The sequence below is a fragment of the Mastomys coucha genome, unplaced genomic scaffold (genome assembly GCF_008632895.1).
Source record: "Mastomys coucha isolate ucsf_1 unplaced genomic scaffold, UCSF_Mcou_1 pScaffold22, whole genome shotgun sequence".
NCBI classification, from domain to species: domain Eukaryota; kingdom Metazoa; phylum Chordata; class Mammalia; order Rodentia; family Muridae; genus Mastomys; species Mastomys coucha.
In genome coordinates, this window is record NW_022196905.1 from 264,906,545 (window position 1) to 264,920,881 (window position 14,337).

At 48.5% G+C, this 14,337-nt stretch overlaps 1 protein-coding gene across 2 annotated transcripts in view; it reads left to right on the forward strand.

The window, feature by feature from the left end:
* The first annotated feature begins 6,060 nt into the window (after positions 1-6,060).
* Positions 6,061-14,337, forward strand: part of LOC116070426 (putative thiamine transporter SLC35F3) — an 85,469-nt gene continuing 77,192 nt past the window's right edge. For both annotated transcript variants that reach the window (XM_031341841.1, XM_031341842.1), the window contains exon 1: positions 6,061-6,405. In XM_031341841.1, the coding sequence (XP_031197701.1) occupies positions 6,330-6,405 (76 nt within the window). In that variant the 5' untranslated portion in view covers positions 6,061-6,329. The remainder of the gene's footprint in view (positions 6,406-14,337) is intronic.

Here is a 14,337-nt window from a genome sequence, read left to right on the forward strand (position 1 = left end):
TGACATTAAGCCCCCCAGAGTCCTTGTGGAAGGCAACACTACCAGAAGGTTCTACCCAACTCCTCACTTGAGAAATACAGGTGCCCCAGAAGCACTGTCTTTGGGGGCCCAGATCTCTCCCTCCTGCTTAAGCTGAGGCAAATCCAAGTTTGGTCCCCTTGTCTTGCCCTTGGAAGCAAGCAATGGTGGAGGGGTGGGTTCTAGGTGACCAAGGATCAGATGTAGGTCAGTAGTCTACAGTCTGCACAGAGGCGGCAGCCGAGGAATCTGAGTACAGGCCGGCTGTGGTCGATGAGTCACCCGGACACTGGCATCAGCTATTTCTGAACTAAACAGCCTCATAGCTCCCTCCTCACCTTGAGGGGGCCTTGGTCTTCAAACACCCTTCCCTAAGATTAGGGAGGAAGAGGCTGAGACTAAAGCAGAAGACAGTCGTCCTGTGAGCTTCCCCTACCGTGCACCACACAGGCAGGAAAGAACCATTCAAAAGAAGAGCAGAGGGTTCCAGAAAATTCTGGAATTTAGAGTTGTAAGAATACCATCCATTCCTCCCTCTTTCTCCCCTTCCCTTCCTTCCTCCCTCTCTCTTTTTCTCCCTTCTCTCCCCCTCTTCCCTCCCCCCTCTCGCCCCTTTTCTCCCCCTCTCTCCTTAACTTACTGCTTCTGCAGAATGCATGCTCTAGAATCCACATATCTCCTTAGACCCAGGACAGGACATGGTTGCCTGCCCACCCCATGGTGTACCCAGAATGGAAAGAATGAAAACAAATGCCCCCAGGTGCTGGGTCTGACTGTTGTGTGAGGGCTGTATCCAAGACCCCCTTTAATTTCTCAGTTGCACCTGGGAAGGGTTTTCTTAAAGATGAGAGGGCTAAGCACAGAACTGAGATTTGGGCCCAGGGGTCTGGTTGATAAGAGTACTCTTTTCTGAGCTGATGCCTATTGCTGGAAGGAGTTGGTGAAAGATCGTGTTTTCCTTTCCCTACTGGGAAAAGACGTTTCATATCTCCAGGACCGGCTATTTATAAGATAACGAGTCAGTCTGTACATCCACTCCTCATGATGGCCACCACCTAGATTTCTCACAGGTTCTGTAGGAGGGAGTCCTGTCTCCCTGGGGGCTAGTCCCAGGAAATAGCATCTCCTTGGCCCAAGCATTGCTGGTCAGCGCTGAGGACTGACTCTGGAAGCCCCTACATGCTAAGCAAGCGCTCCACCACTCTCCTACGCCTTATATTTCTGACACTATCACTCTCAGCACAGCCCAAGTCTTTGATCATCACTCTATCCTCCTGAGGAGCAGAGAGTTACAGACCTGTTCCACCAGACCCAGCTTCCAGGCAGCCCCTTCTGCTCAGTTCCAGCACACCTGGTTCTGCCCTCTAGAAGGCACCACCCGGAGTCACCCCTGAGCACATGAAACGGGGCCCTGACAAGGAATCACAAAGCAAGCAGACACCCTTGCTCCAACCTCTGTCTCTGCTTGTGTTCAGTGTGACCCCGGCTCTGGGCTTTATTAGCTCAACACTAGGGTGAGGTGTTCTCTCCTCACCGTGGGATGGCGGTGGGTGGTTTGGGGAATGGAGAGACATAGATGGACATTCAGCTGTAACATCCAGTGATCATGCTCTATTCACCCTCAACTTGGAGAGAGAAGAGTCAGGTTGTTGGTCCTGAGGGAGGAAGGGGTGTAGGGTAATGGGGAGGGCCACTGAGAGCCCACGTGCCTCATTTCCTTGACTTTGACTAGACTGGAATGAACATCCTTGCCCTTGGACATCCTTGCCTGCTGGTGCTGCCGTGAGTTTCGTGGCCAGTCTCAGGCCCCCCTTCCCTACTAGGCAGGTGATGCAGGCTCCACTCTGAACACTTCCCAGCACTGCCCTCCGGTTCATCTGCTTCCTGGAGCCTCTTTAAGTGATTCTTTTTAAGTACCAGTAACCACAGAAATAATTTGTTATTCTTAACTATTTAATCCTAAGAAGGACAGTGCTGCTATTTCACAGTGAATTAATTGAAATAGTCTGCCTACCTTCCCACTCCTGAAAACCCTCCTGCATTTAAATTGTTTTGAAATTTCCAGCCCACTAAACAAAAGGCTTCATAGCATCTACCAAGTAGGCAATAAGAAAGACAAACTCACAATGGGAGGTTGGCTCAATGGGTAAAGCACTTGCCGTGTAAGCACAAGGACCTGAGTTCAAACCCCAGAAATTGCATAAAAGCTTGCGTGCCTGTAGTTCTGGTGCTGCTACAGGGAGATGGGAGGCAGGGGAAGCTCTTCCTGTATATCAGGAAGTTAGCCTGATATACAGAGCCAGAATACAACAGAGAGATAGCGCCACAGCAAGGTGAAATGTGAGGGTTGGTACTGAAAACAGTCCTCAGACTTCCAGCATACAAACACCATGACATGTGTACACACACACACACACACTGCATATATACAAAAGATAATCGATCATAATCAGCATTCATTTTTGTAACAGGCAGACAGAAGAGAGTGGTCATCCTATAGCAGAACATTCCCATGTGGTAAAGATAATACTTTTGGTAATACAACATATATGCATACATATACATCCTGTATATACACTTACATGTGTGTCTCTATGTACCTCATTTACATGCATACACATTTATGTATAAAGGTGATGATATCTAAGATTTTTAGTATAAAGTGTGGCTCACAGAGATCCAAATTCATCCCTTTTAGTGTACAATTATTTTCTGTATGTGGGCGTTGAACCCAGAGACACAAACATGTTAGGCAAGCACCCTATTCCTGGGTGTTGTCCACAGCTCTTCTGTTAGTTTCATTTGGGGACAGAGTCTCACTAAGTTGCCCAAGCTGACCTTGACATCCCTCTGTCTCTCAGGCAGGACTTGACCTTGTGGTCATCCTGCCCCAACTTGTGCCTGCCACCACACCTGGATAGTGTAGTTTCATTTGGTTTTGTTTTTATGTATATGGGTGTTTTGCCCACACAAATGTCTGTGCCCAATTGTATGTCTAGGGCCCTCCAAAGCTAGAAGACAGAGCCTGAGTCCCTGGAACTGGAGTTACAGATGGTGGTGAGCCACTATGTCGATGTTGGGAATAAAACCTGGGTCCTCTGCAAGAGCAGCTGGTGCTGTTCACCAATGGGCCATCTCTCCAGCCCCTGCTGTAGGTTTTCACTAGGTGCAAAATGTATTTTTGACTATGTAAAAACAAAAACAATGGAGCAACTCCTAGCAGTTAAGAGTCTGCTCTTCTTGACATACAGCAAAGGACAGCATTCTGATATACGGGGAGGCTGCGACAATTGTTACCTAGAGAGATGATTCCATATACCCAAATTTTAGCAGGGCCTGGGAGATTATCATGTTTATAGTTTTAGAAACTTTCTTTCAGCTCTGCTACCTTTTTATAATGCAAATCTAACAGAATACCAGGAGATAAAAGGTAGAGTTACTGCCAGGACAGACCCAGCAGTAGAACGCTTGTCTAGCATGCATGCACGCGACCCCATTCCCACTCTCAGAACCAGGAAATCTGAGCTGATCTTCAGAGAGGACGTATTATTACAGTTGAGGTTATGGAGATAGCTCAGTCTACAAAGTACTTGACTTGCAAGCCCAAGGACCAGAGTTTAATCCCTAGAACCCACACTTTAAAAGTTGGAGGTGGTGACTTGTGTGGGACCAGCCAAGTCTACTTGTCTGGTTTCAGGTCCGTGAGAGACCTGTCTCAAACAAACATGATAGGTGGCCTTTGGGGAGCAACGGGTGAGTCTTCTAACCTCAGTCTCAATTGTGTGCACACACATGCCAAAAAGCCTGCACGTACAGACACCAGCACAAGAGGGGCAGGGGGTGGAATGTTGTGATAGAGTCTGAGCTTCTCATTCCCAGGATAGAACCTACACTGTGTTGACTGACACGTGGCCCTGGGCAACCACTTCCATTGGTAAAGCCGCCATCCAAGTGGTTGGCTCTCTTTAAGATGCTTCCCCATGCTTTGGTAGTCTATAGGAAGTCTAAGCCTCACTTCAGCCCTATGGATGGGATACGACACTGAAAACATGCGCCTGTAACTGCATTTGATCAAGAAAAGACCTGAGGCTCTCAGAACTGTAACTTTGTGCTGAAGATCCCCCCAAAAGGTCTTTCAGACAACATGGGCCTAAGGATCCCTGAGCAGAGACTAGGTTAAGGGCCTGCTTGGCCTTCACCTCATAAAATGTATCTTGATGGGTATCATCATTGTACAACCTAGCTGTACTGGCTGATATTGTGTATCAACTTGACACAAGCTGGAGTTATCACAGAGAAAGGAGCCTCCCTTGAGGAAATGCCTTCACGTAAGGCATTTTCTTAACTAGTGATCAAGGGTGGGAGGGCCCATTGTGGGTGGTGCCATCTCTGGGCTGGTAGTCTTGGGTTCTCTAAGAAAACAAGCAAGCCGGTAGGTAACATCCCTCCATGGCCTCTGCATCAGCTCCTGCTTCCTGGCCTGACTTCCTTTGGTGATGAACAGCAACACGGAAGTGTAAGCTGAATAAATCCTTTCTTCCCCAGTTTGCTTCTTGGTCATGATGTTTGTGCAGGGATAGAAACCCTGACTAAGACACTAGCACATTTAATTTAAACCTCTAAGCTCATATCCAAAGAAGGGAATGGCTCTATACCATCATCAGTAGTGAGTGGTCTTGGGTGGGACAAGTTCCCCTGAAGAGTCATTCAGAGACTGCCACTAGAGGGCTCTGCAGGGACCTGGGAACCTCTTCCCTGCAGAGATGGGAGAGCAACCTTGAGGAGCCCTGGCCTTGTGTAGATTCTATCCCTGTTTATCTTTGCAGTTAAGGAAGATAAATCAAGGATAGCTACTTCTGGGAGCGGCTTCCTCTGGACACCTGGCCATACGCAGGTGGACAGCACCAGAAACAGCTGGTAGGAACTGCATTCAGGGAATTTTGTGGTGGTGGTACCATTCTCTGCCTGTATCTGAGCATCTGCTGCCCTTATGGAGCATAAGGTCATACAATGCAAAAGCAATTCTGAGACAGACTCTGAAACTCTAATAATCAGTAATGAAATTCCAGGTAGATTTCAGGAGAGCCAGGGACAAGCCCTGAGGTTTGGGCAATAGTAAATGAGAGCCCATTAGATGGAACTCTTGGAGTTTAGGGGGCTGCAGGAGCTGCGTGAGTCCACCAGCAAGAAGATGGCAGGGCAACTTTGTTGATGCCCTGGGAGGGTTTAATAGTAGCCAATAAACAGCACTCAGGACTGGGTGGCCATTCAAGGTGATCTTGCTGCTTTTAACAAGCACCATTAGCCAGAAACCTGTAGTCTTTAGGGGTGGGCACAATGATGCCAGCGTAGTAGTATCTAGAACTTTCTTTTTGTCCCTCCAGGAGTTTGGCCTCTCAAGTCTTTTCTTTCTTTTTTTTTTTTTTTAAATATATTTTGTTTTATTTATGAACATATGTATGCACAGTGTGTGTGCAGGTGCCGGCTGAGGCCAGAAGAGGGCGTCAGGTCCCCTGAAACTGGAGTTACAGTGGGTTGTGAGCCATCTTCTGTGAATAGGGGTGAGGGGTGGGGACCGAACCCAAATCCTCTATAAGAGCAGCAAGTGTTCCTCTCAGCTAGATGGTCACTCCAGCCCTTTTAAGCCTTTGCTTTCGTCTAAGGACTTTGCGTTTTCTTCCTTGAATAGAGCTGTCCTGGGGAGGGGGTAGAGTGGGGGGCGGGAGGATGGCAGAGAAAATAATCTTCTAGCCCTCCAGAAGGAAATGCAAGCTGTGGGGGTCTCCACCCCACCTCCACCTTCACTCTCTGTAAAACAATTCAGGACCCCTCCAGGCGTGGTCCAGGCTGAGCCAACCACCTGCGTCGATAAACTGGTGCAACAAACACTCTAGTCTTTCCTGCCAAGGGTCTCGCTAACATTCGCTGGCTCGGTGAGAGGGCTCATGGAGAAGGAGGGGGCCTGGGGCCGCAGTCAGGACGCGCCCGTGGGCTGCAGGGCGGGCGTCCCGGGCGGGGGCGGAGCAGGTGAGCCGGCCGGGTGGGCGTGGGGAGTGCACTTGTACGTGACGTTGGAGTTTGCAGCGAGCCGGGAGTAGGAGGCTGTGCGCGCGTGTGTGGAGCGCTGCGCGGCCAGGAGGATGTGCGCGGCGGGGCGGCCACCGCAGTGAGTCGCGGCGACAGGAGCGGGCTGCAGCCCGGGGGAGCCGGAGGCGAGGGCCAGCAGGAGGCCGCGGGCCCGGAGAGGCGCGCCGCCCGGCCCCAGGATGTAGGCGATCGGTGGCGGCGCTCCTGCTGGCGGCCGGCTCACCATGAAGAAGCACTCGGCCAGGGTGGCCCCGCTCAGCGCCTGCAACAGTCCGGTCTTGACCCTCACCAAAGTGGAAGGTAAACGCGCGGCCGCGTGGCGCTGGGGTGCCCGGGCCTGAGGCGTCTGCCCCTGACCCAGAGGGACACCTGGCTGCTAGCGGGGCGGGGGCGGCAGCTTCGGGACGGTGTCCGCAGTGCAGCGTCGCTGCCATTGGGGACCTGGAGGCTCCAACCGCTTGGAGCTCCTGCTCGGGTGATGTGCTCTCTGCACCCAGGGCTTATATGGTGCGGTGCACCTGGTGGCTCTGCACCCCTGGGTGCCTTTTCTCACTGTCCCCAGGCTTGTGCCCGCAGGGCAGAAGAAAGCCAAGTGCTAACCATTGAGCATGTTCCTCTCTCTCTCTCTCTCTCTCTCTCTCTCTCTCTCTCTCTCTCTCTCTCTCTCACACACACACACACACACACACACACACAGAGAGAGAGAGAGAGAGAGAGAGAGAGAGAGAGAGAGAGAGAGAGAGAGAGAGAGAGAGAGAGAGAGAGGAGTGGGTGGCCTGGGTTAGGAACATCCCTCTGGCACCCCGCCCCAGGAGCCCAGAGGTGAGGCCCATCTCTACTGGAAGCTAGAGGAGACCAGGCTGACTGATTGCAGGTAGAGAGAGATTGGCAGGTGAGGGGAATCCCCCGGCACCAGTCTGTAAACATGTTCTTATTCAGGCCTGATAGGCAAGAGAGGGGCTCTAAGAGGCCCCTCAGAAAGTGTTCCTGCACTGCCTGTCTTTTCTTCAGCACAGATCCGCCCCCAGTCGGGGGATGTGAGAGAGAAGGGGCCACGGAGGAGGGTTGTGAGTTACTCAGACACAGCTGTCATTCTGCTGGCCTGAAAGAGGACCTTGCTTTCCAACGGAAAGGGTCTTCTTAGCTCTCAGCTCCTCCTGCAGGAGGCAGCTGCGGAAGGAGGAACTCTCGGTAGCTAGCCCAGCTGGCCAGGGGTAGAAAGGAGTACCTGCCTAGGGTCCAAGAGCCTCCATCGAAGTCTTTGCTGACTGGGTAGGCTTGACTCCAAAGACTCGTTTATGCCCACACCCTGAGTCAGGCCCTCTATGGGTCTGTGAGGTCCCTGTACCCACCTGTGTGTGTTCCTTGTTGGAATAAGCCTGAGGTCCAGTTGCTGTTAGACCAGAGGTTCTCAACTTGTGGGTTGTGAACCCTTTGGGGTCACATATAAGATACCCTCATATCAGATACTTATATTATGATTCATAGCAATAGGAAAATTAGAGTTATGAAGTAGCAATGACATAATCTCATGGTGGTGGGGGGGGAATCACCACAACATGAAGAACTGTATTAAAGGGTCGCAGCATTAGGAAGACTGTGAACTACTGCACTAGACAGAGGTTGGTAGGTGTGTGTTCCCAGCTCTACACTGGATCCATCCTGCTACCTGCAGACAAGGACTGTGAGCCCAGAAGGGTGGCAGACTGGTGCAAAGCCTACAGCCGCTGTATACACAAGAAGTCATAAGCTGTGGGACCCCAAAGTCGTCCCTTTTTATCGGAATGGCATCTTGCAGTAGCGTGCAGATCCCCATTTCTCTTTACTTTTTCTTTCTCTGTGACTGTCTCTTCCCTCAGCATCCTATTCTCAAGAAAGGCTTGGTACTGATTATCAGCATCAGAAATGAGCAAAAGAACTTGCTCTCCTAGGGATGGTAGTGTTATGGGCCTCCTTCTGTACACATGAGAGTGAAGAGGGGACCCGAAGCTGGAGTGTCCACTCGGAAGCTCCTCCACAGAAGCTAAGCACTTTCATCTGCTAGAAAGGCAGGTTCTCCAAGGCAACAGGCAATATGCACCCCTAGCCCGCTTCAGGGAGGCATACCTGAGCTAACCATCAATGGTGAGGCCTTTATATTATGATTTATAACAGAAGCAAAATGACGGTTATGAAGTAGCCATGAAATAATTTTATGGTTGCGGGTAGGCACAACATGAGGAGCTATATTAAAGGGTCACAGCGTTAGGAAGGTTGAGAAGCACTGCTCTAGACAGAGGTTGGTAGGGGTATGTGTGTGTGTGTGTGTGTGTGTGTGTGTGAGAGAGAGAGAGAGAGAGAGAGAGAGAGAGAGAGAGAAACTCAGAAATGCATTCAAATGACACAGCAGACATGGGGGAGGGTCCTGGAGGTTGCCTGGGGGATGAAACTGATAGCCCGCCCCCATTACCTTGGTGAACACAAGTCTTTTACACTCCCATGGCAACCACCTTATCATGGTCATTTCCATATGCATGTCTGTGGCTCATGGCAAAGGTACAAAATTAAGACCTGGACAGATGGAGGACTGACTCCGCCCCTTGTAGAGTACGGCTTTAGTGTATCACAAACCCTGAGCTTCAGCTTCTTCAACTGCAACGGAGGTGAGGTACAGCCTGCCTCAACAGAGCGCTGAGTCAGGAATTACAATACAGGCAATACCTGACATGTGCCCACCACACAAAGTAGGTGCTTTGTGTGTGTCTGTATCTGTGTGTTTGTGTGTGTGTGTGTGAGCACGTGAACACACATGTGTATGGTTAATTCTCCAGTCACAGGCCCTCTCATTCTGCACATCTTGACTCTCTACATATACAAGACAAGTCAACAGGCCAGCTGACAGGCCTTCTCCTTACTCGTAGGTTCACACAGAGTACTTTTCCTCTACCTGACTTTTTTCCCTCTTTGATCAGTCTGACTTGGGGTGTATTTTTCTAAACTATTTACATATTGCGTGTTTCTTTGGAGTTGTCGAACCATGTTGTTTTGCCTTGAATGCACAGGACTAGGTGGTCTCCATTCTGGAGCTGTTTCTGTGTGAGTGGTTGACAGGGCTACAGGGGTGGAATGCGGCGAGCAAGGAATATTTATTAGCTTGTGCAGTGTGTCATCTGAGGGAAGGCTAGAAGGCATCAGCATGTGGTACATATAAAACCAAAATAGAAAATGCAATGCTTGGTTGAACTCAGAGGCAGGAAGATGGACAGCATGACTTTATTACTCAACATTTACTTCATCTCTCCGTACTTTGTGTCCTGTAGCTGCTGAGCAAGACCCTGAAAATGAAAAAAAACTGAACAATGTTAGCTTCATTCGCTTGAAGGAGATAGATGAGTAGGTAAAATATCAGATACAAGGTAAAAAAAAAATAAATAAATAAATTCCAGCACAGAAGTCAAAACAAAAACAGAAAAGCTGGAGATTGAAGAGGTGCTCCTGGGGAGGAAGCCTTCTAAGGAGATCTTTCTGAAAGGGAGAGTGTCTAGGGGCAGGCTTCTAGATCAGGCTTCTCTGAGAAGTCCTGATGAGAAGGCCTGTCTGAGAGGAAGCCTTCCTGATGAGATGTTCTTCTGAGGAGGAGGCTGAGGAGGAGGTAGCTTTCTCTGAGGAGAAGGCATAGAGAAGAGGCCTTTCTGATGAGGTCTTCTGAGGAGGAGGTGGCCTTTCTAAGGAGGGGGTGGCCTTCTCGAGGAGGAAGTCCTAAGGAGGTGGCTTCTCTGGGGGGAAGGCAGGAGGAGGTAGGCTTTTTAAAAAAGACCTCTAAGGAGGCCTTTCCAAAGAGATGCTTCTGTAAGAGGTGGCCTTCTTGAAGAGACTTCTTTCTGTAGAGGTTTTTCTGAGGAGGAAGATTTACTGAAGAGAACGAACAGCCTTCTGAAAGGAGGCTTTCTGAGGAACAACCTTCCTAGTGGAGGCATTTCTAAAGAGGAAGCCTTCCTGAAGAGGAAGCCCTGTAAGGTAGAGGTATTCTCACAGAGACCGGGGGATCTGAGAAAATCTGTTAGGTACAGGGAGGGAGAAGCTACCTTAGGCAGAGGAAACAGTGTGTAGGCTTGGCCTGGTTGGGAAGAATGAAGAGAGGTGGGGCTAGCCCTCTGGTGGAGAGTGGGGAAGAGAGGTGGGGCTAGCCCTCTGGTGGAGAGTGAGGAAGAGAGGTGGGGCTAGCCCTCTGGTGGAGAGTGGGGTGGAGGCTTGAAAAAATGGCTTCTGTCCAGGTGAAGGCTCTCCCCAGCTCTCACAGAGTACCTGGTTTTCATACTCCTTTTCCTGGCTTTCCTGTCAGGAGAAGATGCTGCTGAGTATTGATGAACAGCATGTCTCTGATAGAGCACAATTACTTCAATCATCTATAGTCACAATCAGCTAATTCATGGTCAATAGAATTACATTTAATGGGAATTAATAGTTGAGAACAATACAGTGAAGTCCCCTAGGAGAGCCAACTGTCAGCATTGAGGAAATGCTGACACAGGAAATGCTTTGATGTAGGATGGATGGGGTTTAAGGCCCAACTCTCTCACAGCTGAATGAGTCAAGTTCTCTGGAATAATTTCTCTGGTATAAATTGAGGTGATATGTTTCCTTTAATAATGACAATAATAGCTTTATGCTGTGGTGGTGAGATTTTTAGTTTGGTTTTGGTATTTTTGATGTTTAAATATTTGAGTTTTAGGTTTTTTTGTTTTGTTGGTTGTAGTTTTTATGTTTAGTTGTTTCATGTGGGGGTCAGGGTGTTAGGGTGGGTTTATGGGCATGTGCGAGTGAGCACGTGTGAGAGAGTATGTGGGTGTGGATATATGTGTGTGTTGATATGTGTGTGAGTGGGTGTGTGAGTGTTAGTGTGTCAGCATGTGTATGAGTGTGTATATGTGTGTATATGTATATGTACATGTGTGTGCATGAGTGTGTGTGACTGTGAGTGTATGTGTGTATAACATGCATGCACACATGTGCGCATGTGTGTGAATGCATTGTATGTGTGTGAGTGTGTGCAGACATGTATATGTGCATGTGTAAATGTGTATATGTGTGAGTGGATGTGTGTATGTGCATGTCATGTGTGCGTGCATACATGTGTGTATTGTGTGAATATATATGTGAGTGTGTAAGCATGTGTGTACATGTATTTGCATGAGTGTATGTGTATGTTTGTATATATGAGTATATGTGAATATCTGTGTGTAACGTGTGCATGTGCATATGTGTGTGAGTGCATGTGTGAGTGTGAGCATGTGTGTATGTATGTGTGTGTTTATACATATGTGTAAAAATGTGTGCATTGTGTATGTCTCATGTGTGCATGTGTGTGTGTGTGTGTGCATGTAGAACACAAAGGCCAACCTTAAGCTTATTTCCTCAGGTGCTCCTTGTTTGTTTTGTTTGTGCCCCTTGTTTTTTGAGACAGAGTATCTCATTTGCCTGAATCTCTTCAGGCTGATTGACTGAAATGACTGGCCACAGGACCCCAGGACCCTCCCCACTTTGAGATTACAGATAAGTCACACCACTATACCCATATTTGTTGTTTATTTTAACCTGGGTTCTAGAAGATTGAATTCAGGCTCCCACTGTGGTACATGTGACTCAGTGATCTGGATCCCCATCCTGGCTCCCAGGATTGATAGCATGACACTCTTGGTGTCTCTGCCCCAGGGATGTGAGACTGTCTCAGCTGCCTCAGAGCTGGTCTGGCCAGCCAGTCCCTACCACTGAGTATATTATACAACTGATGGGGGATTTATTTCAACTCACAGTTCTAGAAAGTTCAGCCTGTGGCGTTTTGGCCATGTGCACTAGCACAGAGCATCATGGCTGCCCGTGTGTGCCATGGAGAACAGCTCACATCACAGCAGGTAGAGAGCACAGACTGAGTCGGGATGTAACAAGAGGTAATATACTCCAAGGTCCACCCCACAAAGATCTGCTTCTTCCACCAAGGCCCCACCTTCCAAAGTTCCCAGAAGCTCCCAAAATAGTGCTACCAGCTGGGGACAGGGTTAAGCTGTCAAAACATGGACCTGTGGGGATGCTTCATATTCTAATCATAATACTGAATAACAAGCAAACAAAAACTCATGCTAAATATTCAACAATACCTCTGTAGGTCCAATGTTTCTGACTCAGGGTGAATAGGTTCTTGGCAAAAGGTCTCTAACCCAAAGATCAGTGTCTGCTTGATCAGTCCTAGGCCAGTAATATCCAGGATAAGGACAATTATGCTACTTAAATCTATCATCTATAAAGCCATAGAGTTTCTGAACAAGTGGGAAATGGCAGGTTTGTACACATGTGAGTAGATTACCTATTGCTGGGCTGAGAGATGGCTCATTGAGTAAGAACATTTGCTATGTTAGCCCGTAGTCATGAGTTCAAATCCCCAGTACCCATGTAAAACGCTATGCATGGGTGTTTGCATGCCTGTACCCCCAGAGCTGCATGGAGCAATGGCAGGAGGACCCCTGAGGCTTGTGACCTTGCTCCTAACTCAATGAAAGACCCCGTGTCAGGGGATAATGTAGCAAGTGACAGAGTTGGACATCCAGTATCTTCCTCTGATCTCTAAATTCACACCTACGCAAACATATGAGCAGCTACCACCACACCTACCCTGCATAACAGAATACACATAAACAAATAAATATTACCCACTGATATCTTTGTGGTTTCCATGGAAGAATGTAAAACAAATGGACATTTCAGCAAGTGTGAGCTCACCTCTGCCGGAGACTGACATGGCCCAGGGTTCACTCCTGCCAACATTCCCTCTTCTTTGGGAAAATGACATAAGCCAACAGAACCATTTCCTACAAAGCATGAACCTGACCTCCAAGTCCTCCTTAGGATCTCTCTTCTCGGGCTTAGAATGATGGGTAATCATGCATTCACTTGCCTCTTCCGGCAGTATGGTTGGGGTGATGTGGACAAGGGTACAGCCTTTGTTCCTGGCTGCCACCAAGGTATATAATAAGACTGTGGCTGATGGAGGGAGCCTCATAGAGCAGGAGAGAAAGAGTTAGTGGCCACTGGTTAGATTTACTAAAGAGTCAAGAGAGGGAGCAGAGAGGAGAAGGCAAAGAGTCAAGAGAGGGAGTGGAGAGGAGAAGGCAGACCCTGGTTACTGTGCTCTATGGGGAGACAATATTGACACAGGGATGAGGAAAGGGGCAGTGTGAAAGATTGGAAAAATAGGACAGATGAACATAGCAGAGGTGCTCAGCCTGGATCCCAAACCTGCTTAAACCACCACAGTGAGTGATTCTTAATAGGGTTAGGGCACACTGAAAACAGCCAAAGCTATTGGGTGAAGTAGGCCAGTTGATCCCTTTATGAGTATGTGTGTGTGTGTGCGTGTGTGCCTGTGTGTGGGTGTCTGTGTGTGTATCTGTATGTCTCTGTATGTGTCTCTGTATCTATGTGTGTCTGTATGTCTGTGTGTGTATTTGTGCATGTCTCTGGGTGTCTCTGTGTGTGTCTGTATACATGTGTGTCTGTGTACATGTGTGTCCGTATGTCTGCATATGTGTGTGTGTCTGTGTCTCTATGTATCTATGTGTGTGTGTGTGTGTCTGTCTGTGTGTGGATCTGTGTGTGTATGTGTCTTGCATGTGTCTGTGTGTCTCTGTGTCTGTCTGTGTTTGTGTCTGTATTGTGCCTGTATATTTGTGTAATTGTACGACTGTGTTGGTCTGTGTATGTGTCTGTGTCTCTGTGAGTGTCTGTGTACCTCTATCTGTGTCTGTCTCTGTGTATGCCTGTGTATTTGTGTGTTTATGTGTCTGTGTGTGTCTGTGTACATGTGTGCATATGATTGAAGCTATGGTGGAAAAGCTTTGAGAGTACCTGGTAGATGAGCTTAGAAGATGACTTACTTGGTGAACAGATTCTGGGGCTCACTGGCCCTCAGATAGTCAATCTGTGAACTCCAGGTTCAGTGGAAAACATATCTCAAGTAATAACAACAACAACAATACAGAGAGTGGTTGAAGAAAACACCTGACCTTGACCTCCGGCCTCTACATGTACCATACACACACATGCATGCACACCCTTTACACAGGCATACACAGTCAAAAGAAAATGTCTGCTGGAGAGGAGCTCGTAGAGATGAGGACAACACTGAGAAGCTGCTGCTGCTGCTGTTGCTGCTGCTGCTGCTGCTGTGTGTGTGTGTGTGTGTGTGTGTGTGTGTGTGTG